Source organism: Pelodiscus sinensis, chromosome 24 (genome assembly GCF_049634645.1).
Source record: "Pelodiscus sinensis isolate JC-2024 chromosome 24, ASM4963464v1, whole genome shotgun sequence".
Classification (NCBI taxonomy): Eukaryota; Metazoa; Chordata; order Testudines; family Trionychidae; genus Pelodiscus; species Pelodiscus sinensis.
Window position 1 is genome coordinate 14,738,762 of NC_134734.1, and position 25,318 is coordinate 14,764,079.

General features: G+C 52.3%; 1 protein-coding gene across 5 annotated transcripts in view; it reads left to right on the top strand.

The window, feature by feature from the left end:
• Positions 1–25,318, top strand: part of ARHGEF2 (Rho/Rac guanine nucleotide exchange factor 2) — a 152,575-nt gene that overhangs the window by 16,771 nt on the left and 110,486 nt on the right. For 2 of the 5 annotated variants that reach the window (XM_075907439.1, XM_075907438.1), the window contains exons 2-5: positions 10,316–10,622; positions 13,815–13,971; positions 18,956–19,064; positions 21,382–21,421. In XM_075907439.1, the coding sequence (XP_075763554.1) occupies positions 10,342–10,622; positions 13,815–13,971; positions 18,956–19,064; positions 21,382–21,421 (587 nt within the window). In that variant the 5' untranslated portion in view covers positions 10,316–10,341. Of the gene's footprint in view, positions 1–658; positions 774–10,315; positions 10,623–13,240; positions 13,385–13,814; positions 13,972–18,955; positions 19,065–21,381; positions 21,422–25,318 lie in introns of those variants that run through there. The other 3 variants (XM_075907440.1, XM_075907441.1, XM_075907442.1) reach the window with 3 other exon arrangements.

Sequence of the window (25,318 nt, forward strand, 5' to 3'; positions counted from 1 at the left end):
TCGCTGGCTCAGGCCAGCATGCTGAGTGGTGACATAGGCTTTCCCCCAGGGCTCCTAGAGCAGTGTTTCTCCCAGTGGGCTGTGGGCCGGCTTTGGGAAAGCCGCTAGTGGGCCTGCGCTGCTTTGTTTACCTAAATGCTCCGTAGCTCATGGCTCCGGTTCGATGTTTCCAGCCAAAGGGGAGTCCTAGTTCCCTGCTCTAACCACTAAACAATCCACACATCCCAGAGCTGAGGGTAGACCCCAGGAGTCCTGTTTCCAGATCCATCCCCTGTTACACTCCCCTATATTGACAAGAGGGCTAAATTTACCAGGAATCCTGACTCCCAGCCCTCCATTTTGGCCTAAGTCACACTCCCCTTCCAGAGTTGGGACTGGATTCCAGTCTTCCCTCCCCCAAGCTTGAATTGCTAGACGCCTCTTCCTGGGAATGGATGCCAGGTCTCCCTGTCCCACCCCGCCTTTAACCACTAGCTCATACTCCCCTCCCGTTGTTGGCCCATCCCTACATATGGACAATTGGTAACTGGCCTAGGACAATTCAATCAAGAGCTGTCAGCAGCTAACGGGCCGAAGGGGCGGAAAGTTCTTATCAGCTGACAGCGTCTGGGAACTCGAAAACAGGAAAGCGTCTGAGTTCATCCCGTTGGACCGGGGCGGTAGCTAGGAAGTTTGTACAGCAGGGGAGAAACAGGAGCTGGCAGGCTGGCCGCGAGCGCGGAAGGCATCCAAGCAGAGACGGGAACAGGTCTTTCCAACAGCAGGTGCAGAGGGTGAGTCTGGGGCAGCTAGAATGAGGTGGGGCTGATCCCCCAGAGAGGTGAATGCACAGTAGGGCCTGGGGCGGGATGGGCCTGCTTTGGCACTTTGGTTCTTTGATTGGGGATGAGCAGGGCTGGTAGGCATGGCGCTGAAGCTGGGCAGCATGATCTAGTGGAGAGGGAATTGGGCCGAGTCTCAGCAAGGCTGGGTTCTATTCCTGGCGCTGCCACTGACCTGCTGCTTGACCTTGGGCAAGTCACTTCCCCTCTCTGCGCCACAGTTTCCATCTTGCCCTGTCTGTTTTAGATTGGCCCCAATTGGAACAGCTTACAATATTTCCTCTAATCTTTTCCATGTGCAGAATATTTTTTTATTTGCACCAAGGCATGTGCAAATGTGCACCACCAATAGAAACAAAAAGCTTAACTGTGCGCACTCTGCTAATTGGCTGGGCAGCATTTGAATCTCTCCCGAGCGGCTGCACAAGTGCCCAGCTGCCTGGGATTTCAATTCTTGGCTCTGCCACAGGCTCTTTGTGCAACCCTGGGCAAATCACTTAGTTTATGTCTAGTGAGTGGATGTGATTTCTGCTTGAGGCATCGTAGTCCAGCTTGCTCCGGTCCCAGAACAGTGAAGTGGTGACCAGCACCTGCAGTCTAGACACATACCTTTAATCCTTCTGGGTCTTGTCAGGGCTGTTCCCCACTTTGGCACTCCAAGTGAAGAAGGTGGGGGCCTGCAAGGGATCTTAAATACCTTGCCCCTATAGGCTTCTGCTTTAAAAAAACCCCAAACTCCCTAAGGTTACAGATTTCCTGGCCTTGAGAAAGAGGCTGCCACCATCAAGTGAATTAAGAAAAATCCTGAAAACCAGGAAGAAACACTTGAACTTCTTCCCAAGAGGTACCCCCGAGCTCTTTTGCCACAAGATAACTTGAAAAAATAAACAAAAAAACACAGAAAACAAACTGTCTCTCTGATAGCTGACCCCTCGGGCTAGGCAGGCGCACACAAAGACCTTCTGTTACTTTCCAGACACAAGAATCAAATCATTGCATTAAAAAGGTGATTTTATTAATAAAACAAAAAGGTAGACTTGATAAAGTGCACTTGGTTGCTAGGTGTTTTATAGAGCAACAAAGAAAAGAACAGATCAAACCACAAAGAAACATAGTCCTTTGAGCTGTAGCTTGGATATGGGGAAAGGAAGTTCACCCAGAAAGTTTAACTAAACTACAAAATAAAAAAAAACAAAACCCCTGGTTGTGATTAAATATATATTCTTCTATCTACTCATGATCCATACTGATCTGTACTTCAAGGCCCCGTCTATTCCCGTACCCAATTTTTCTTGTAAGCATGGTCTTTCTGTTTGATTACTTCATCTTGTTTCCTCCAGCTGCTAATTTAGAACTCACACAAAGGAAGAGCAACCAAGTATCTCTATTCAATTTACATTTCAACTGTCTTTCCGCCAACATCCCCTAGCTACCTGAGTTTAACCCTCTAGTCACTATGAGGAGCCAGTGCTCCTCCTATCCATCTCAGGCCTCAACAGCCTATCTGTAAAATGGGATTAATTATTTTAATAAGGTTAGTTCCTTTGTCCTGGTTTTAGATACAAGACAGGGACTGTCCCGTCCTAGGTGTCAGTGCAGTGCCTAACACCATCAAACCCTGATCTCAGCCGTGGTCGCTGTGCTGTTGTACTAATAACAACACTACAAAGAGCAGAAGGGGTGTTTTTGATCTTGTGGTGCTGGTAGGAAAATTCTCTCTGTCTTTTTCAATGGATCTGGGAGCTAGCGAGGGTTGCCAACTATATCACTGTGTAAACCCTAAAACCTTTACTCTGCCCCCTGTCCTGCCCCTTCTCCGAGGCCCCAGTCACACTCTCCCCATCCCTGCCCCTGCCTCTGGCTCTCACTTCCTCACCTTCTCACTCTCACCAGGTCGGGTTGGGAGTTTAGGTGAGGGAGAGGGTGTGGAGTGCAGACTCTGGAAGGGAGTTTGGGTGTGAGAGCTGGGAACTAGGTTGGCGCAGGTGATTGAGGTGTGGAAGAGGGCCAGGGGTCAGCACTCATCCCAAGCGGTGTGGCTCCCAAAGGTACATCCCTCTGGCAGTGCCTTTTCCTGGGCAGGGGGAGGTTGTGGTCTCTGTAAGCTTGGCGCTTGTGCAGCCTCCCAGCTGATTAGCAGAGCGCCCAAAGCTAGGTGTGTTCTTTCTCCTGGTGGTGCCCATTCACACTAGGGATGCTAAATATCGGTTAATTGAATAGTCGAATAACCTTATTGGTTAGTCGATTATTCTATAGTCCCTGAGGGCAGGGCCGGCAGCCACTGTATCTGAGGCAGCAGCGTGGAGTGCCAGGCAGGTGTTTGTCCACAGCAGCATTCCCTGTCTGGGGGTCTGAGCTCCCGGACCCCGTACGAGCCGGGATTGAGCCAGACTGCCCGGCTCCTAATACACTTTAAACGCAGAGCCGCAGCAGGGGTAGGTCCCGGACCCGGTGTGAGCCAGGACTGAGCTGGGCTGCTGGCCAGCCTGCTAAAAAATTTACTGCCAAGGACAGGGAAGGGAAATGTACGTAGTCTGTAGCATTAACCTATAAGCTTTTGCTTATCAATTAATTGGTTAATTGACTACACTAGTACTTCCCTAATTTACACATGCCTCAGTGCACATACAAATTATTCCACACATGGATGGAAATGTTTGGAGGGAACAGTGGGGCTAGAGGGTCTCTGTGCACCGCTGCCCACAGCTGCAGCGATGGTGCTCTGGGCAGAGGCAGTGCACGGAGACACGCCCCAGCGCCGCCACCCCCCGCTCACCCACAGGGATGGTGCTGGCTGCTTCCAGGAGTGGCGCAGAATGAATCATGTAAGGGATCCTGCTTTTGCTCTGCTGCGATGCCAGACTGTTAGCGCCCAAAATCTCCATGAGGTAGACTCCTGGAAATAAGGAATGATTCAGTGTTCCCTGTAATCTCTTCCATCCATGTGCGGATTTTTTTTCCACCTATGTGCAGAATAAAGTTTGTTCCATGCACTGAGGCATGTGCACCACCAGTAGACATACACGCTGCTGGCTGTGGGTGCTCTGCTAATTAACTGGGTGGCATTGGACTCACTCCTGGGTGGCTGTTCAAACACTCAGCATTCAAGGAACACTGGTGAGATTCCAGGAGAAAATCCCCTGTAGAAGCTTCGGGGTTAGTAACCTTAGAGCTAGTGCGAAGGGATGGACACAACTGTTCTTTTTTCATAGCATTGTTTAGTGAGTGTGGCCGCACTTAAAAAATCTTGGCGACCAAGCCAGCAGCCAGCTCAGCCCATGTGAGCAGCAGATGGGGGTATGTCTCCTGGACTCTTCAACATCCCATGTGAGCTTTTCAAGTGATGCCAGGGGTGTGTTTTTCTCCGCGCCCCGCCCCCTCTCCTCCATTCTGATGCATGGCCACTGCACTGAAGGCCCATCATTGTCTGGTGAGGTTTTCCTTTCAGCACCATCACCTCACGTTGACCTGTGAGTCAACTATCTCTGCTAAGAGCATGTAAGGGCAAAATCAAAGCTAAAGCAATGTTTGACCTGCCCAATTTCATGCAGGGGCCAGGAACCATGAAAGCCACTTCTGGACCCAAGCCTTCCCGAGCGTGAACAGTTCCTTATGATCGTGGAGGCCTGCTCATATGGCAGCAACAGCATCTGTCCTTAGCGAATAAGGCGTCAGATGATGATTATCCTTGTAGAAGCTCTTCCCATAGGGTCTAGGCACCGTCACTATGGAGAAGGCCCACAGGGGCCAAGAGCTGTACAAACACAGAACAAAAATATAGTCCCTGCCCTGCTGCAAGCATCTTAAAGGTTAGGTTATCAACTGGAATAAATCTCTGGGCTCTGCTGATTTCCAGCAGCAGAAGACTGGGAAAGTAAACAGGACTGAAATTTGGAGGATGGGCAGCTGTCTGTCTTGGCTAGGTTAGATGGCCGTTGCGGTCCCTTCTTGCCTTATGGTTCTGTGACTTTTCGGGGCCCCTTCTTGACTGTCTGTGGCTGATCTTTGCATTTTTCTCATGAGTGGGTGCAGTCAATGCAGGGGGAAACAATCCAGCTGCTTCCAAGGTGGATCCAATCAAACTGGTTTTGTAAATGCTGAAACCAGGCTCAAGTAGGGGGTGGTTCTGAACTGCTGGATTTCTGCTAGAAAAGGTGTGAATTTCATGACGCCGGTGGCACTGGACATTGGTGGCTGTGTCCAATTTATTTTTTCTTTGCAGGGTTGCAGAATAGGGCTGGTCAGTGGCCAGGGTCACATCAGAGGATTTTTTGAGACTCATTCACTAATTCACACGCACGTGTGAGGTAGCTCTACCTGTGTTTGTGGTTCCTACTGTACCTCAGCACCCTGTATGTGTGTTGCCTCCCCACCCCATAGTGCCGTTCTCCCCATCTGGAAAATGAGGGAACCGAGAAGTGGAATGACTTGCCTAGATCATGCAGGGCAGAGCAGTGAATTGAACTGGAGAGTCTTGAGTCCCAAGCTGATGCTGTAGCCGCTGCACTCTCTTTCCTCTGGGCGGTATTACCCCCTATTTTACAGCAAGGGAAACTGAGGCACAATGACTTGCTCAGGACCCCACAATGAGTTGGTGTTAAAAACCAGGATGCGAATGCAGGCATGACTCTGACCACTAAACCACACTGCCCTTCAGTGTCACTTCAGCCTTAATGATGGCTAAAGGGCAGCTTAAGGTTGCTTTCCAAATACTGAATTCTCCTTTCTGCCATTAGATATTAGCTGTGCTCCCTGCCTACTGTGACCCCCCCCCCCCCCACCCATTTGCATGTTTTCTGTTGGTGACAGAAATGTCAGGCGGACTATAACGGGCCACAATTGCTCCTCCGATCTGGATCTCAGTCCAGCAGCGAGCTGCCTTGGAGGCTGTCACCAGGATACACAGGAAATGCACCACATTGGGGCGGCCTAGAGGCCAGCAGGATGGCCTGGTTTGGTGGTTAAAGCACAAGGCTAGGCATGAGGATACAGGGGTTCTGCTCTTGCTTCTGCCACAGACGTCCTCCATGCTGTTTTTGGTTCAGATCCTTCGGCAGGGCTTTGTCATGGAGCCTGAGGGATTTAAGAGCCTGGATTAAATTGGATTTCGGTGCCTTAGCCTTCTTGGGGAAACCCCCCTGCCACAGTGCAGCGAAAGAGGCTCATGTTTCAGGAGGGGCCTAGTCTGGCGCCACACAGAGAGCGCCACAGTGCTGCTCCCAGTGCCCGTCCCCTAGTGTGTAATGCTGGCCTCGCTGCCGGTTCCACACAGCTCTTTCCTACAGCTCCCCTGCCTTGGTTTTCTTTTGAAAACATGGGCTAGAAGAGTGCAGCCCTGCCCTGCCTGGGGCTGTGGTGGGAACTGGGCATTGGTAGGGGGCCGAGATTCTGGGGGGCTGAGGTTCCTGAGAACTGGGCTTGCTGGGCCACCTCCTCCCCAGGACTGCCATAAGACGCCTGTTCCCGCTTGTCAAAGGGGTGATGCTGCTCCCAAGAGGGCAGTGTGTGAGAAGAAGGGTAGCCGTGATGGTGCAGTAAAGGCCAGTGGTGCAGATGCTGCGTGATGGGAAAGCTCCTAGACTGTGCACCTTGTCATTGGGTCAGGCTGAAAGGCATCACCCCTGCATGGCCCCTCCCACCCCCCCTCCTAAATGGTTCTGGGGTAGGTTAGCAAAGACCCGAGAGGTTGCTGTTTATATTGCAGGAGCAATATATCATAGACTGGGTGCTGCTAGGGTTGCCAGGTACTTACACTGGCTTTTTTTGTGAATCTCAACCAGTGGAATGAGTACCCTTAGGGGTCCTCAAGAGAAGTTGGGGGGGAGTAAACACAACTGAAATTTGGAGAAAACTGAATTTTTGTTTGAAGTTTTACAGCACTTGATTATTTTTGTACTTTTTACATCCAAAAATGTTATCTCCCGCCCAGCTACAGTTAAGTTGTTTAAACAAATGTGTTACAACAGTAGAAACATTTTTGTGTGTGTCTGAAAACTGTAGGTACTGGGGGTACATACAATTTTTTTTAAAAGGGGTACTTTATTAAAAAAAAAAAAGGTTAAGACACTGCTCTAAGCTTGCCCATTTAACTAGCAGTCTGTGTACGTGCTGGGGAGGGGGAGATGGCTCCTCTTTTCCTGCAGACGTTCTTGGCCGTTTAATGAGTAACTCGGGTGGCGAGATGAGAGCCGGCACTTAGCTTGGGGAGATGTTTTGCTTTCCTCTTAGCGCGCCGGAATATCCAGGCCCAATACCCAAGCCTGTTGGCTTAGCCCCTGTTGCACCATCCTCCCAGCTCCTTTGCAAAAGGGCTGGTGCAGGAATGGGCTCCCCCATTTCCAGTGTCTGCCCCGAGCGTGCGCTAGGCTTGACAGGGGCATGTGCTCCCCTAGGTGTAACAAAAGGGCCCGAAAGAGGGATCTTTAGGACGAGTGATCCATAGGTGACCTTTTCCCCAGGCTCTTACGGGCCTGGTTGCCTCTCCACTTGGTCTTAGGGGGGTGGGAGGGAGCTGTCCAGAGGAAGCCAGAGTAATTCAGCCTCTTGAGCTGTTCTGTGCCTTGAAGGACTTGATCTAATGTTGGAGTCTGTGGAAAGACGCCCAGTGACTTCAAGGGACTTTGGCTTAGGCCACTTGTTCAAGCAGTCTGGCTGGTGGATACCTTCCAATGAGCGGCTAAGGGGGAGAGGCTGAGTCAGCATGGAACGGGATGTGCTCGGCTCTGTGTGTCTTAGGCTCTATACTGCCAGCTTGAGAGGAGTGCGGTTCTGTCCCTGCCGTGTCCATGAGGTGCCTAGTGGCAGCGCATCCGACAGGAAGTCCCCAGTGCAGCTACAGACTCATTAAACCATCGGTCGCCCCTTTGAGCAAGAGGGGAGGGAAAAGATGGTGGAATTGCAGAAGGGAGAGGCAGGGAGGAGAGTGTGGCACCTGGATCGGATCTCGGATGAATTCCCAGCTCTGCTGTGAGCCCTTCGGTCTCAGCTTGTCTGGAGCAGATGGCTGGACTAGTAATTCCAATTCCTGCTCTGCTGCACTTCCCCTTGGGTGGATCACTTAGCCTCATGGAGCCTCAGTTTCCCCCTTTGTACAATGGGGATCCCAGCCGGGCTGTGAGGATACCTAGGTCACAGATGGCGAGCTGAGCAGATGCTGCAGTAATGGGGGAGGTGGGGTGAGTAGGATGGAGAGAGATGCTCTAAAAGCCAGAGCGTGGCTCATGGCTTTGCTGTTCGGGGCTGGGTGGAGACTCGCTTTCCCTTAGCACGTGGCAAAGAGTCGCTGGGGATCGCGGGGGCCCAGCTGCTGTGTTCTGGGAGACCCAGCTAAGAGCTATTGGGGAGCGCAGGTGCTGGAGTTCCACATTCTTGTCCGATTCATCTCTTTCCAGCATTGCCCTCCGAGTCGTAGGACAGCCCCTTGAACGAGGCCCTGGCGTGGTTCACGACGTGTTTGTGGAATGGGGCCTTTTGAAGGGAGCACGGGGAAATGGCCCAAGTCAGTTCCTCTTGGTGGCTGTAATAAGCTTTAATGTCCACTTGAAAGGTGGCTGCTTTTCTGGGGGAGCTCATAAAAGGAACAGGATGGGGGGGGGAGAGATCAACAGTGGGTCAGCTGTAGCCAACAGGTACAGCAGCCTTAGTTTTCCAGGAGTGGCAGGCCCCTTCTGAGTAAGGAACAACCCAGGGTCCTGGCCTTTGATAATCAGGTCATTGTAACCCACAGGAGACGCACTGCATAGGGGCCAGAGGGCAGCTCGGTTCCTGGGGGCCTGTCCCATCCTCTGGCCGTGAGGGAGCCAGTCAGTACTAGTGATGGTGATCCTTTTGGGGTTGCTGATGTTTGCAAAGCTGAGAACCCACCCACTCGTTTCCTGTCGGAGCTGTAAGCTGCTGGGGCGTGGGCTGCCTCACCTCATGGCTGGCGTGGACCAGTGTTCCCTCTAAGTCTTTATGTCCATGTGTGGAATGAATTTTGTTGTGTGCATTGACATGGCGGTGGTGTGTGACACATTGCCTCCCTATTGGTGCAGATAACAAAATTAATGTGGCGGGGGTGGGACCGAGTGGTTTGGAGTGTGGGAGAGGGCTCAGGGTTGGGGGTGCAGGCTCTAGGATGGGGCTGAGATGTTTAGGGTTCAGGAGGGGGCTCCTTGTTGGGGTGCAGGGTCTGGGAGGGAGGTGGGGCAGGAGGCTGAGGGCTGGGGCCGGGGCTTAGAGTGGGGGCAACTCCTGTTTGGTGGGGGGGGGGGGAGCCACTGGCGCTGGCCAATGGGAGCTGCAGGGGCGGAACCTCCAAGCGGAACTTCCAAGCTCTGGCAGTGCAGCTTCTGCTGGGGGGGGGGCGGGGGGGGGGGGTTATGGAGCAGCCTGCCCCTGCCAGGAAGAGCTGACCCAGAACACAGGGGCTTCCCAGGGCCATGGTCTGCAGCCCCTAAAACCCTTTCTGAATCCTCCCTGTTCCTGGAGGGAGCCCTGAGTCCCTGCACGGGGATTATTAGGCAGCCGTGTGGCTTAGAGCAGGCTGGGGAATCTTTTTTGGGTCAGGGGTCACTGACCCACAGAAAGGTCAGTCGAGGGCCACACACAAGTGAGAAGCCAAAAACAAAACAAAAAAACCCGCCTCCCCCAAACAGATAACTGGGAAGTTCCCCTCGTACCTGGGAGCCTTGGGAGGCCCAGGCTAGTAGATTTTGTGTGCTCCAGCCCCATGGGGGGGCGCCAATGGGGCACTGGAGCTCCAGCACCAGCTCGCCAATGCTGGGGGGAATGCCCCAAGCCTCGGGGGGTCAGATCCGGGCAAGCTGGGGGCCGCATCTGGCCCTCGGACCTTAGCTTCCCCACCCTTGGCTTAGAGGGAACCTCGAATGGGACCTTGTCGGAGGTCTTTGGGGGAATTTGAGTGTTGACGTGTAGACGCAGGGAGCAGGCCACCTGTTCTAGGGTGAAGCTGGGGTCAGGATCACGGGAACAAGCTTAAGTCAGAGCAAGGGGCCGGGGGTCAGAAACGGTGTTCCTTCTCATTTTTGCCATCCTTTTGTGGAATACATTTTGTTATGTGCACCGAGGCATGTGTGGATGTGCACCACCAATAGAAACACATGATGCTGGCTGTGGGTGCTCTGCTAATCAGTTGGATGCCATTGGACTTTCTCCTGGGTGGCTACCCAAGTGCTCTGCTTACAGGGAACCCTGGTTAGAAACCAGAGTGCGGGCTGGGACTAAGGCTGGGAGCGAGGACTGGAGCAGGAACTGTGAGGGGTGGGGGGCTCTCTGGAACCAGCTGAGCTTGCTGGGTTGCCTAAAGATCAGGCGGGAGCTGGTTCCACCCGTTAGGTGGCCATTGGCTTGAGTGACCCCAAGTTTCCATTGACCAGTGGGGGGCAGTGCCAGGCCCCTGTGCCTCCAGCCCCACCCCCAGTCTGCAAGCTGTGATATTGCCTCTTGCCTCAGCCTGCCTCTGACCTCTTGGTCCTGTCTGTCCTCCTCTGCAGCATCCGTCTGTCCCCATGTCCCAAGGATGAACAGCTCAGCGCAATGGCCGGGTGCCTGTGATGGCGCCCCCTGCAGGGCCCAGTGCCAGAAACGCCGCTGCATGTCCGCTGTGGAGCAGGGCTCCTGCCCGGATGGCGACCCGGAGGCTGACTGGGAGGTGGAGGAGGAGGGAGACCGCTTCCTGGGTGTGCCGTTGCGGAGGCTGTGCAAACTGAGGTCCTCCATGCACCCGCCGGATTCCTTCCGGCGCCACAGCTGGGAGCCAGGCAAGGAGCTGCAGAGTGACCCAGATTACGACCAACTGAGGTACCAAGCCTGATTCACAGCATCCCTTCTCCCTTCCATAGCTTGGAAGCCTAGATCTCCCCCTTCCCCCCCATTCCTGTCATCTTGGCACCAAACTTGCAGCCTTAGCAACATGCTGCTGCTTGATGGTGATGGGTTTGGGTATTTAATTGCTGGAACTAGCTAGGTGGTGGGTGGGGGTGTCTAGGTGCTGGTGTGTTTTCCTGGTGGGGATGGGGTATAAACACCTGTTGCAGAAAGTTCTGTGGGCCAGGGTATGGCTTGTGGATCTTGTTTCTGAAGGGCACTTTTGGGGCAGGTGGTTAACTTATTGCCACAGTGCAGTGTGATGTTAACCCATACAACTGGCTTCTGCAGCGTGCTGGGAATGTCTGCTGAGCAGTACTCCTTAAGGGGAATGTTAACCTGTGGAACTGCTTGCCACAGTACCACACATAATTTGCCAAGAGCATTGAAAGGCTTAAACCACGTGGCTCAAACTCAGTAATGTCAGCTGGGATAAAAATCTCCCAGGGCTCCTTATCCCTCAGCTGCAGGGCAAACCACAGCCCCACTCTGTGCCTCAGTTTCTCCAGCTGTGGCATGATACTGGCCTTTGTAAAGTGCTTTGAGAGGCACGGATGGAGAGGACTGTTTTAGGGATGTAATAGTGTAGTTGATTAACTGATAAGCAAAAGCTTATAGTTTAATGCTATAGGTTAATGCTATAGACTACACACATTCACCTCTTCCCCAGTAAATTTTTTAGCAGGCTGGCCAGCAGCCCAGCTCAGTCCCAGTTTGCACCAGTTCTGGGACCTACTTTCACTGTGGCTCTGCATTTAAAGTATATTAGGAGCCAGGTGGACAGGCAGCCTGGCTCGGTTCCAGCTTGCACTGGGTCCAGGGGCTCAAACTCCCCCTCCCCTGGGCAGGAATTGTTGCCATCCCATGCTGCTGCCTCTGTATCGGAGGCAGCAGAGTGGGGGTGGCAGGCAGCCAGTCCACTAGGGGAGTTGGTTTTTTAAACTGGCTCCCCTTGTGGACCAGCTCCCTCCTGGCATCATGCAGCACGGGGTGGCAGGGGGCTCCCCAGGAGTGGGGCTGGAGCACACTGGCTGCCAGCCCCACTCCCAGGGACTATAGAATAGTCAACTAACCGATTAGAATTCATGAGGTTAATTGACTATTCAATTAACCGATATTTAAAATGCCTAGACTGTGTAAGAGCTAGATATGATTGCTGTGTATCTGTACAGCACCTAAAGCAGTGGGCCCTGGTCCGTGGCTAGGTCTCCCCTCTCTTCCCGTCCTAGCCCCTGTCCCTGAACCGTCAGCCCTTTCCTCCTTGGTGCATTCAGCTCTTTTGCACTGGCTTCCCATGGACTGCTCCCATGCTCTAGGCTCAGATGGGGCCGGGGATGTGGACTCTGCTCCAAGGGAAGTGTCTGTTGTTTCTGATCTCAGCTGCCTTTGTTCAGCAGCTTCAATTCCCTCTTATTGCCCCCCGGCAGCTTGACCCAGTGAACGCTTGGAACTCCCCCACTGGGCTCCATCCTATCGGGGCTGCTAAGCCAACCTTCCTCCCCTCTGCTTTGTCCTGGCAGCCTGTTGGCTCTTGTAAGCTAAGCAGAGCAAGACTGGGTCAGGGCTGGGAGGGGAGAGGAACATGCTCCAAGGGGTCGGGGTTTAGAGTTAGAACACATCAGGATCCAGTTTGGGCCTTTTCCCTTGGGAAAGGTAAATGTCATCCTAGGCTGTCCAGTAGGGAGAAGGAAGTATGGATGCCAAGGCGCTGGCTTCGGGCAGCCAGGGTCACGAGAGATGAATTCAGATGGTGGCAGGTGCCGAGAAGGGATGATGTGGGGAGGGGGGAGCTGATCCTGCAGGAGGAAAGTCTCCAGGCTTGTCTGATGTGGCAGAACCAGGGTGGAGCAGGAGGGGATCTGAGGGCTCTCTGGAAAGACATCCGGGTGAATCCCAGCGAGGGGAGAGAGCTGAAGGACAAAGGTTGGCATGAGATCTGGGGATAAAGCAGCAGTGAGTATAATTCCCATTGAAATTTAAGGTTCCCCAGCTGGGGGAGGACCCAGGGTGGCCTCCCAGTAGTAGAGGCAACAATCGAACTAGCTTTAGAAGGCACTTGCCCATTTTCTGAAGGGGCTGCTTCTAGGGGTTGCTCGTGACAGCCCCTGGACTGACCCAGTGGTCCTCTCTGATCCTGGGTTCCAGTCTGCCACAAAGTAGGCCCATGGCTCCCCCTCCTGGCAGCTTGAGGCAATTGCTCTCTCTGAGAGCCCCCAGCAGGTGGCAAAAAGGCTTTAGCTGGGCCTTTGGTCCCTTGTTCCACAGCATTTCAGCTCCTGCATGGCGAGATCCAAGGGCCTGTGTCTGTAATGGCACGGCGCCCTCCTGTTGGCATGCCAGAGGCCCCTCCAATCACGCTCTGTTGCTACACCCACCCCACGGCCTCTCTGTGAGTCCGGCTGAAACAAAAGCCTCCTTCGCTCGGAGGGCTTTTCTCTTTCTCTGGCCAACAGCGGCCGGCTCAGGCTGTTGATTGGCTTTTTTGTGCACTGCTCCGAGCAGCTTTGAAAAATAACCACCCCCCCAAACCACCAGCCTACTTCTGCAAACAGTGTGGAGCCCGCAGCAGGAAGTGGGGCTCTGAGCTCCAGAGGCAGATTCGAGAGCCGTGCTGGCCTTTCAGGAGTAGGGGGAAGGGGAGGTTGCAACAGGGGCTGGAGAGGGGCTCATCCCCGCACCATGTTCAGCCGGCTGTGGTGAGTAGGTTGTCCTCCAGACCCTCGGAATATTTGTGTCAATTTCACGACTGGCCTCTGAGCTAAGAGTGGCTGGTGGGGAGCAGGGGAGGGCCATGGGTCAGGCAGATAACCTGGGTGCTGAAGACCTGGTCTCTGTCCTAGCCTCGCCTTCTGTGGTTGTTATAAGATTTGTAAACGTACGTTAAGAATCAGCTTTCCCATACGGGGGGGGGGGGGGGGGGGGGAGGGGGATGTTGGACCCCTTTGTCCAACAGCTGGGGAGTCACTGTCGGAACTGGGGTGGGAGTTCTGAGCCCAGAACTGGGGTGCATGCGAGGTGCCCTCTGCTGTGGCGGAGAGGGTGAAGCAGTCCCAGTGTGTGTGTTGGTCGGGGTTTCTAGTCCCTGGCTTTGGAGTTCTTAGTCTGGCTTGCCCGCGTCTCTTTCAGTGTGAGTTTGAAGGAGCTCGACTCCACCACGGGGCAGCTGGATGACTTCTCCCGCCACCGCAGGGACCCCCGCCGGGCCCCCATCATCCGTAGCAACGATGAGCTGGAATCCCTGCTGTCGCAGGATGAGGAGGAGGAGGACCTGGAGCGGGCTCAGGTAGGGGCTGCATCTCCCCCTCCTCCCTTGACCCATAGGGGACTTGCCCAATGGGTCTGGAGGGCCAGATCTTGGAAGGCGCTGAGCATTGCCCATCAGCTATTCAGTGTCCTCATCACCCATTGGCTTCAGCGAGAGAGCTCTGCACCTCACAGGATCAGTACCCCTCCCCCTCCTTGCCTGCTTGTACCTGTATGTTGACAGCAATTAATCATATACCTGGAAGGGGCCTCATGAGGTCCCTGGCCCTCAGGGCAGGACCAAACACCATCCAGGCTACCCCCAACAGGGGTTTGTCCAACCTGCCCTTAAAAACCTCCAGTAATGGAGATTCCACAACCTCCCTAGGCAACTTATTCCTAAAGTCCAACTTAAACCTCCCTTGCCACAATTTAAGCCCATTGCTTCTTGTCCCGTCCTCAGAGGCCAAGGAGAATTTTTTTTTTTCCTCTCCGCCTTGTAACACCTTCTCAGGTACTTGAAAACAGTTACCACATCTCTTTTGAGTCCTCTCTTCTCCAGATGAAACAAATCCACTTCCTTCAACCTTCCCCCACAGGTCATGTTTTCTAGACCTTTAATCATGTATGTTGCTCTTCTTCGGACTTTCTCTAATTTGTACACATCTGTCTTGAAATGTGGTGCCCAGAACTGGACACCATACTCCAGCTGAGGCCTAATCAGCGAGGAGGAAAGCAGAAGAACGATTTCTTGTGTCTTGCTCACAACACTCCTGCTAATACATCCCAGAATGAGGTTTGCTTTTTGCAACAGCGTCACACTGTTCACTCATTTAGCTTGCGGTCCACTCTGACGCCCAGATCCCTTTCTGCAATTTATTGCTACCAGCACTTGTGCTTCAGATCCTTGTCCCCAACCTGACATGGATCAGGAAGGAATTATCCCTTTGCTTGCACTCCACCACATGCCTGCAACAATTGTATCAGCAGGGCCAGATGCCTTTCTTTTGAAGCCTCTGGAACTGGCCAGAATAGGCAGGGATACTGGCTTGGATGGACCAATGGTCTGATATAAGGTGAGAGGAGACTCAACAGGAATCTGATGCACTTTGGAGGGAGAGGGGATATTGGCTGAGATGGATAAAGCCAGTCGGGTAGGGAGGTGAACAGAAAACAAGATGGCCCCAGTAGGGCAGTCTGGGTGGGCAGGAGGGAGTTCACAACACAACAGACTCCTAACCCAGCCGGGCAGCCCCTGCCCAGTGCTCTCTGTTCCAGTCCTCATCTGTTCTCTCAGCCAGACTCTGTGGCTTCCTTTGTCAGCCTGCAGGGGAAGGAGGAAGGCAGAGCAGTTCCTGTTCAGGGGCATGTTCTCTTTGATAAGCAATTTTTTTCCCCTCTTTTGGGGAAGAGAAATGGCTGCTGATGGTGAAGGCCTGTGGCAGCGATGCCCGGGTCGCATGTCTCTACATTCCTAGATCGTAAAGCCAGCTGGGATGCGATGGTCCTGTCTGACTCTGGGCTGAGGGAACTGCACTATGAGAGGGCTAGTGCCCCCACAGTGGAAGTGCTCAGAAGGCGATGGCGGGGCACATCTCTCTGGCTACCAGCCAATATTTTCCACTTTCCAAGGGCGCGACTTCGCTATGTTTCCTCCCCATTGTCTCCCCCCTGTTGTGGGGTGTGGGGGAGGAGGGAGACAAGTGAGGTGCCAGGGAGGGACTGGAGTGATCAGTGTGTTTGTGTGGGATCAGGCTGACTGCAGGGAGGGAGGGTGTCCTGGCCCAGCCCTGTCCCTCCTTCCAGGCTCTCCCAGGCCTGGAGGATAGGACAGGCAGAGCGGAGGGGGCTTCGGCTCTCAGACCCCAGCCACCGAGGGTGTGGGGAGAAGCACAGGGCTTTCCCATCAATAAGAACGGCCATACTGGGTCAGATCAAAGGTCCGACCAGCCCAGCATCCTGTCTCCTGACAGTGGCCAATACCAGATGCTCCAGAGGGAGGGAACACAACAGGGAATCCTCATGGGGTCCCTCCCGTCAGCCATTTCTAGACAAACAGAGGCTAGGGACAACATTCCTACTCATCCTGGCTAATAGCCATTGATGGACCTAATCTCCATGAATGTATCTAGCTCTTTTGTGAACCTAGTTAAAGTTCTAGTCTTCACCATATCCTCTGGCAAGGAGTTCCACAGGTTGACTTTGCGCTGAGTGAAGAAAATCTTCCTTTTGTTTGTTTCAAACTTGCTGCCTATTAATTTCATTTGATGACCCCCCTAGTTTTTATATTGTAAGAATAAGTAAATAACTTTTCCTTATTCACTTTTTCCACACCAGTCATGATTTTATAGACCTCTGTCATATCCCCCCTTAGTCTCCTGTTTTCTAAGCCAAAGGCCAAGTCTTTTTAAATCTCTCTTCACATGGGACTCGTTCCAAACCGCTACTCATTTGTTGCCCTCTTCTGAACCTAATGTTCCCTCTAATCTTTTCCATCTATGAGTGGAAGACATTTTTGTACGTGCACCACCAACAGAAACACAAACCTACCTGTGAGCGTTCTGCTAATCAGCTGGACGGCATTGGAAATTCTCCTGAGCGGCCACACAAGCGCACAGCTGACAGGGAACACTCCTTCCCCCCCTTCCCCATTTCAATATCTCCCCTCATTATCCCTCCATTCTCCCCATTCACAGAGAGCATCTCCCTCTTCCCCCCGCCTCTCCTCAGGGCTGGTGTGCTGTACAGCACAGGCCATAGGGTTAGCACCTCTGGGTACGTCTACACTTGCTCCCTATCTCAAGATAGGGATGCAAATGTAGCCGACCGAAATTGCTACTGAAGCGGGGATTTAAATATCAATCATTTTTCGAGGAGTAACGTTAGTTCGAACCAAGGGGTGTGATTCGAACTAACGCAGCCCGGAGTGCACTTCCTAGTTCGAATCAGCTGGCGATCGGAATAGCACGCGGGTGAGATTATGTTAATGAAGCGCGGGATATTTAAATCCCCGCTTCATTAGCAATTTCAGTCAGTTACATTTGCATCCCTATCTCGAGATAGGGAGCAAGTGTAGACGTACCCTCTTTGATTTCAGAGAGGAACAGCTGATCTTGATTGAAAAGTCTCCAGTGATGGAGAACCCAGCACAACCCTTGGTAAACTTCAGGGGGTAGCCGAGTTAGTCTGTACAGAAAAAAACAACAAATGGTCTGGTAGCACTTTATAGACTAACAAAACATGTAGATGGTCTCATGAGCTTTCGTGGCCACAGATCATGATACCATCTACATGTTTTGTTTAGTCTATAAAGTGCTACCAGACCATTTGTTGGTGTTTTTTTCTTGGTAAACTGTTTTGATGGTTAATTACCCGCCCTGTGAAAAATTTGCACCTTCTTTCTAACTAACTTCTGCTTCCAGCCACTGGCTCAAATTCTCCTTTCTTGCCTGTTAATTCTCCATGCGTCGACTTACAGATCCGGAGCCAGTGACCCCTTCACCTTCCCTTTGTGAAGCTAAATGGGATTGAGCTGTTTTGTGCATGCCCCTGTTGGGTGTGTTCTCTGGTCCCTTCATCACCTCCTGCCTCTTCTCTGAACCCTGCTGCAATTGTGGACACTAGATCAGGGCCGAGGATTCCAGCTGATGCTTTAACAAATGCCAGGGGTGTGAACCCTTCATTTCCTGGTTAAATTCCACCCTGGGCCAATTCTACTATCTGACAACTAGTCTCTGGCTACGTCTACACCCGTGGAGTGTCCACACCTCAAATGCACTTTTGCGCAAGTAAATCAACAGTTAAACGGCAGAACAGAGGGCTTTTGCCGGTGTAGCTAAACCTCCTTCTGTGAGGCATAACTCCTTTTTGCCCTACAGCTATTGCGCAAAAAGGCGTGTGTGGATGCTCCAGAGGTTTGTGCAAGAAACCCCTATGGGGAAAAAGCACAGGTGTTCTGATAGCCATTCTGTGAATGGCCATCAGAGCTTTCTTGAGCAAGAGCGTCCATGCAGTGTGGATGCTCTCTTGCGCAAAAGCACATGGCTTTTGCGATGTGCTTTGAGGTGTGGACGTGCTCTTGTGCAAGAAGTTTTTGAGCAAAAACTCTTGCGCAAAAGGCTTCTTATGCAAGAAACATGTAGTGTAATGTAGCCCCTGTGTTTTGGTAGGGCCTAGAGCAGACCTTGTCGCAGCAGGTGCTGGACATATGCTAGTAAGAGACAGTCGCTGCTCCAAAGAACTGACAGCCTAAACACAAAATGTGTGGGAGGGGAAACTGAGGCACAGAGCAGGGCATTGACTTGCGCAGGGTTGGCTAGCAGTAGCCAAGTGTCCTTGGGTTCAGTGCCAGGAGTGCTTGCTGGCCTCCTGGTACTGCATTCCCTTTCCTCATCATGGACAGGACCAGGGGAAAAAGGAGGGGAAGCAAAGAGCTAAAGGTGGGGGGGGGGGGGTGGAGGGAAGATGATTCATTTCTGCCCCCCCCCCCCCCAAAAGACAAACTTTCAGTGTAGCAAAGGCACTGAACAACACACCGAATGCCTTTCTGATGTGACTTGCTATGGAGGCCAGTGTGTGATGGGGCTGGGCAACGGAAAAGGGGAGCGGAGCTCTGGACAGTGGAAAACCTTCTGGGATGTGCCGGCAGCTTCTTCAATCCTCTCTCCTGCTTTGGCTGCTGCTGGGGGGTTCTGCCCCAGAGGTGGCTGCATTTTAGTGGTGGGCAAAGTGATCTGCAGAGCCACCCAAGCAAGATCACCTGGAGAGGCAGGACTCTTCACTGCCTCATTGCAGCAACTCACCCAGCTCTCCTTGGGACTAAGGGGGGGGGGGCCCAGCCAAGGCTTTGGGGACCCACATTCCAGTGGTGAGGGGGCATGTCGGACACCCTACTCCATAGGGGCAGGTGCTGCTGGAAGCAGTGGGAATCCCACTAGTTTGGAGCATTTGCCCCAAGCCAGCCCCCTAGGGGGGCAGCTCTACCCCTAGGGTGCACAGCCCTGATTCCCTGTGCTTGTCCCCAGGAAGATGCCAGGAGGCTGCAAGCGTATCGGACCGGGCAGCACCCTGCCTCCAGCGCCCTCTCCAAGTCCATGTCCCTGAGCGGCATCGACAGCTTCCCGAATGCGGATGGTGAGTAGAGAAGATTCCTCTGCCCTCCTGCATGGCTCCTTCAACCCCAAATGCTGGCGAGGGGAAGGAGGGGATGGCCACAGCTGCTTGAGGCACCCCCAGCCTGGGGCCGGGTCATCTTCCAGAGGAGACCACGTGAAACCATGTAGCTCCCTGCACTCCAAGTTCCCCACCAGGCAATGCCCAAATTTGGCCACCAGGGAGAGAGCTGAGACCGGTAGAAATCACCAAGAACTGCTCCCCCGAGCCAGTGCTGGGTTTATGCACAAGCTAAATACGCTGCAGTTCAGGGACTCAGATGAAGGGAGGCCTCTCAGATACAAAAAATTACTAGTTTTTAGTTGCCTTCTCACCTATATACTGGAATAGATGCAAATACAAACATGTATTAGTTCTATGTACATTGTCCTTTCTGGTAGAAGACGACGCCTTTTTGGTAATGCTGTGGGGCCTCTTAAACTTGACATAGCTCAAGGCCTCAGCATGTTTTAATCCGGCCCTGCCCTGTGCATTTGACTTTTTGGATTTCCTGCCTCTGTTCTTGGGGGTGGGTGTCTCTCTCTCTTCTCCTCCCCCTTCCCCCCCCCCTCCGTGCAGACCCTAGGACAAACCCCTCCTCCTCTGAGCAGGACTTTCCTCTATAACCCTGCACTCACACGCGCTGACTTTTTGGTTCTACCCCTTCCCTGAGATTCCTCCCACCCCTCCCTGCCCCCTCCTGCCTTAGGCATGGGGGAAGGGGCAGAAAGCAGTGTTCTCTCTAATAGTTTTTATCCATATGCAGAATGAATTTTGTCCTGTGCATCACACCCATATTGGTGCGCATAACAAAATTCATTATGCACGTGGAAGGGGTATGGCAGGGGAGTGGTGTGTGGGGGGGCAAAGGGCTGGAGGGGGGTCTGCTTTGGGGAGGCTGGGATGAGAGATTTGAGATGCAGGCTGCCCCAAGAAGAGAGGACTCCTTCCAGTCCTCTCTCACCACAGCAACTCAGGACTGGCTGATGGGCATCTGTTCCCTGCTGTGGCAGGCTCAGGGATTGGGTTGGGACCAGGAGAGGGTGCTATGGAGAAAGAACAGCCGCAGGGACAGGTCCGTGCTGGGCCTGGTGCAGCCGTAAGCCCCTGTAGGGGGCTTCATGCAGGGAGCTTAGGCAGAGAAGGGTCAGTGGCGGAACAGTCCTGGTCAACAGCTGACGGATGGGGCAGCCGCTGAAGAGCAGATTAGTGGCCAGCGCCGGAGGTGCTGAGCAACCCCTGTTGCGTTCTCCATGGGTGCTGGAGCCCCTGAGCATCCCCTTGCTATGGGGTGAGACCCTGCTGGGGCAGAGAGCCAGCACACACCAGGCCTAAGCGGGCTGTGAGGGGCACATCTGCCTTTCTCCAGCGCCCTGCCCCATGCGAGGTTGCCCGGTGCCCCGTGAGGAGAGTGATTTCTCTCCAGAATGGGAGCGTGTCCCTAGGGGAGGGCCCCACTGCGTTTCCCCTGGTGCTGATGCTCGGCGTTCTCTCCAGCTCGCTGTTTGCTAGAAGGAGCCGCCTGCGTGTGAGGAAACCACCAGGCCTTCAGCTTGGTCACCACTGCTCTTCCTGAGGGGCTACCCCTCCCCCCTCCGCTTGCATCTCCGGTATAGCCTTGGGTTTAAGCACCGAGCTTTCCAGGGGCTTGCAGCAGGATGCCGTCCGCTGGCTTTCACCCTTGGTGACCCGCCAGACGGGTCTCAGCCATTGCCCATTTGCCGAGTGGCCCCTTACCTCCCACATGAATGAAGCACCCCAAAACTTGAGTACGGAGGCGAGGTTGCCCGGTGATGCCGCTGCCCTTCCTGTACGTGAGGAGAGGTGCAACGTAAACCTCTCACGTGTGCCCTTGGGGTGCATTAAAAAAAAAAATTATCCGAGGTGGGCAAGGTTGTAAAATGCTAGTTCTAGAGGGCTGTCTCTTCAGAACCCCTGGCTCAAATGTAATTCCAGCTGGACCACTAACCCTACCTCTCCTCCCTAAGGCAGTACAGAAAATGTCAAGGCAATTGGAATTAAGGGTGGTGATTTCAGAGCACTTGGAGTAGTTAGTTGGCCAGTGTAGACGGAAATCAACACTCCACTTTAACTGGAGCTGTAACTCTCCTGTGTTCTCTGGCATGAACCCCAGCCCTTGCGGCGTCTCTAAGGAACTTACAAGTAGCTGGATTGTTATCATTGTGGTTTGCTAAGTTTAACCTCCTCCTCCGCACCCATGATGCTGACCTTGCTTTGAATCTTTTCATCGGGCTCTGGGCTATGGCTTTCTACCATCTTTTTGTGTTTGCCTTTGCAGAAATCTCCCTCTTCGCTTCTGGAACGGACCTCGCCAACGGGTAAGCAGGCGTGTGCTCCTCATGACACTGCGTCTGTGGGCAAGGAGCTGTAGGGTGGAACAGGTGTCCTTGGAGAAGGAGGATGGTCCTGTATATAAGAATATAGCAGTAGGGATATATTATTGACCACCTGACTAGGACAGTGACACTGACCATGAAATGCTAAGGGAGATTAGAGAGGCTATCAAAATAAAAAACTCAATAATAGCGGGGGTTTTCAACTATGCCCACGTTGACTGGGGTACGTGTCACCTCAGGACGGGATGCAGAGAGAACCTTTCTTGATACCTTAAAATGACTGCTGCTTGGAGCAGCTAGTTCTGGAACCCACAAGGGGAGAGGCTATTCTTGATTTAGTCTCAAGTGGGGCGCAGGATCTGATCCAATAGGTAAATGTAACTGGACCGCTTGGAAATAGTGACCGTAATGTAATAAAATTTAACATCCTTGTGAGGGGGGGAAACACCTCAGCAGCCCAACACGGTGGGATTTAATTTCAGAAAGGAGAACTACACAAAAACGAGGAGGTTAGTTAAACAGAAATTAAAAAGCACAGTGACAAAAGTAAAATCCCTGTAAGCTGCATGGAAACTTTTCAAAGGACACCGTAATAGAGGTCCAACTTAAATGAATACTTCAAATTAAAAAGCACAGTGAGAGAATCGAAAAAGTGCCACCATGTCTTTACAACCAAGTTGTGGTGGCGCATCGGGGTTCCCCCGACTCCTGCACCCCCGTAATGGCACGAACAGACTCCACCAGCCAGTAGAATAGAGGGAGTTTATTGCTTCTCAGGGATACAGCACAGCATTGATGTAATCTGGTTACAGAGCAGGCCTAGGATGCCTCAGCCCCCCTAGAGATGGGGGGAGACTGGGCCCCTAAATCCCAGCCGTTGCTTGGGCTGCTTCCTCCATGATACCAGACAGCAACTAAAACCTCCCTTCCAGCCCTGCCCTCCAGCCAGGGGCTGGCCTCCCCTCCTTCCTTTGTTTCTCTCTCTCTGGGAGGCAACTGGTCAGACAGGTTAGGCAATCCTTGCATAATGACTCATCCCCTGTCCTACTGGGCCGTGCTACAGACAGCAGCCTGTGAGGATCACCCACAGCCCAAGCCTAGCAAGCAGCAAGGTACCAACACTACATCACACAAGTAAAAGAAATAGTGACAGATAAAATGACATCTTTTAAAAAGTGGAAGTTAAATCGTGCTGAGAAATTATGTATAAAAATATAATAAGAAGCCAAAAGGGAGTCTGAAGAACAGATGTTAGGGAGATTCCCAAACCTGGGCCATTCTTTTTAGGAGACAAATCTGAGGAATTGTCCCAGATTGAGATGTCATTAGAGGAGGTTTGGGAACAAATTGATAAACTCAACAGTATCTAGTCACCGGGACCAGATAGCATTCACCCAAGAGATCTGAAAGAACTCTAATGTGAAATTGCGGAGCTATTAACTGTGGTTTGTAACCTATCCTTAAAATCAGCTTCTGTACCTAATGACTGGAAGATATCTAATGTGATGCCAATATTTAAAAAGGGCTCTAGAGGAGATCCTGGCAATTGCAGAGCAGTAAGTCTAACGTCAGTACCAGGCAAATTATTGGAAACGGGAGTAAAGAATAAAATTGTCAAACACATAGATGAACATAATTTGTTGGGGGAAAGTCAACATGGTTTCTGTAAAGGGAAAACAGGTCTTACTAATCTACTAGAGTTCTTTGAGGGGGTCAACAAACTTGTGGACAAGGGAAATGCAGTGGATATAGAATACTTAGATTTCCAAAAAGCCTTTGACAAGGTCCCTCACCAAAGGCTCTGAAGTAAGTTGTCATAGGATAAGAGGGAAGGTCCTTTCATGGATTGATAACTGGTTAAAAGACAGGAAACAAAAGGTAGGAATAAATAGTGCGTTTTCAGAGTGGAGAGAATAACTAGTGGGGTCTTTCCTTGGACCAATCCTATTCAACTTATTTATAAATGATCTAGAGAAAGGAGTAAATCATGAGGTGGCAAAATTTGCAGAATATTGGGCTGGGTGGACCTTTGATCTGACCCAGTATGGCCATTCTTATGGGTAAAATGGATGTGTTTGCCTTGTGCAGTCTGGGTTCTGTCCCTGGCTCTGGTATAGGCTCCTTTTGTGATCTTGAGCATGTCTCCTCACTGCTCTGTGCCTCAGTTTCCCCACTGGGAAATTGGAGATATTGGTACAAATCTCTTTGGTTAAAGCACTTTTGTGACCAATTCTTGAGAGGAGCTTTGTTACAGCTGGGGCTGCTGTTATGACTTGGTTTGTCTTTTCTGTTTAGCTTGCAGGTTTTTTTCAGAGCAGGGGCTGTCTCTCTGCATTCTGGGCCTAACACAATGGGGTCTTGATCTCTGCAGAAGCCTCTTAGGGCTACTGTAATGTCGATAATAATAAGCAATTCCCCAAGCCCCAAAGGGTTAACTGCTAGTCCCATGTGAGTCTAGTACTATATGGAGCAAGTTTAATTGACACTATACTTTTAAACGGGCTGAGAACCTGGATTCCCACTTGTGGATCTTCCTTGTTTAGTTTCTAGAGCTGTTGGGATTCACATTTTCAAGCTTCTGTTTACAGCTGTGAGAGTATGACACTCGCTTTAAAAAAGTGGAATGTCTCTCTTAATCCCCTGACTCCAGGAGCTGGGGCTTTAGAAAAAGATCCCAGATAGCAGGAGATCCCAGCAATGTTCCCTCTAATCTCTTCCATTCATGGGCGGGGTTTCCCACCCCCCACTCCCCATCTCTATGCATAGAATAATTTTTTTTTCTGTGCACCGAGGCATGTGTGGATGTGCACCCCCCAGTAAAAACAAAAAACCTAGATGTGGGTACTCTGCTAATTCACTGGGCAGCATTGAATCTCGCCTGTGTGGCCACCCAAGCGCTCGGCTTACAGGGAACACTGGCTCCCTGATACCAATTACACTGCGAGGGTGTAAAAGTCTCCCTCATGTGGATGGTCATAGAAGCAGATGACAAGTTGGTGAGAGCAGTTTAAAGCCTGAAGTTTTGCTGGAATGAAGGATCTAGTGGGACATTTAGCAGGAGACAGATCCACAGAGGTGTTTAGGGTCCTTAGTTCAGTGAATCCTGAATGTCATGAATCCTGTTTGGTTCATGGAATGTGACTGATGCAAGCCCTGAGTAACTCCTCTGAGTCAGGCGGCCTGAATTTCCCAGCTCCAGGGCCCCTCACGGCTGTGTTAGTCCAGCTAACAGGCTGGGGTTTGCTAGGTAGCTTGGGGCACCAGCCAAACCGCCTGCAGAGGGATGGAAAGGAATAGGATCAGTTCCCTGCTTGGCTACAGACTCCCTGTGGGTGAGAGTTGGCAAAGTCTAGGTCTACACTGCAATTCGACTCCTGCGGCTGGCCCGTGCCAGCTGACTCAGCCGGAGCCCCAAGCGGCAATTGAATTGCGGTGTAGACGCTCCGGCTGCAGTCCAACCTCTGGGACCGTCCCACCACGCAGGGTCCTAAAGCCCCTGGCTTCTGCCTGAGCCATAACTTCAAAGCACTGGTCCAAACAGCTGGTTCTAGAGGAGCATGTGGATCCGGGCTGGGAGGCCCACTCCACAACACTGAGCAGATGTGCCCAAAGAGGTGGGACTTGGGTGCCCTTTTGTGCTGAAGTCCCGAGGAAGAGATGAGTCAGGTATCTGAAGAATCAAACTGCCCTGTGGGCAGAGGCTGAGCAGAGGCCAGGTGTGTGGGCTCAGGGGAGACGGGCCAGGAGCCTGCATGCAGGTTCAATTTCCTGCTGTACCAGAGGTGCCTTGGAAGAAACTGGGCAAATCATGTAGGCCAGATCCTCAAAGGTCATTTGGTGTCTAACTTCATTAGAAAAAGGCGGAGTGGAACTGAATCC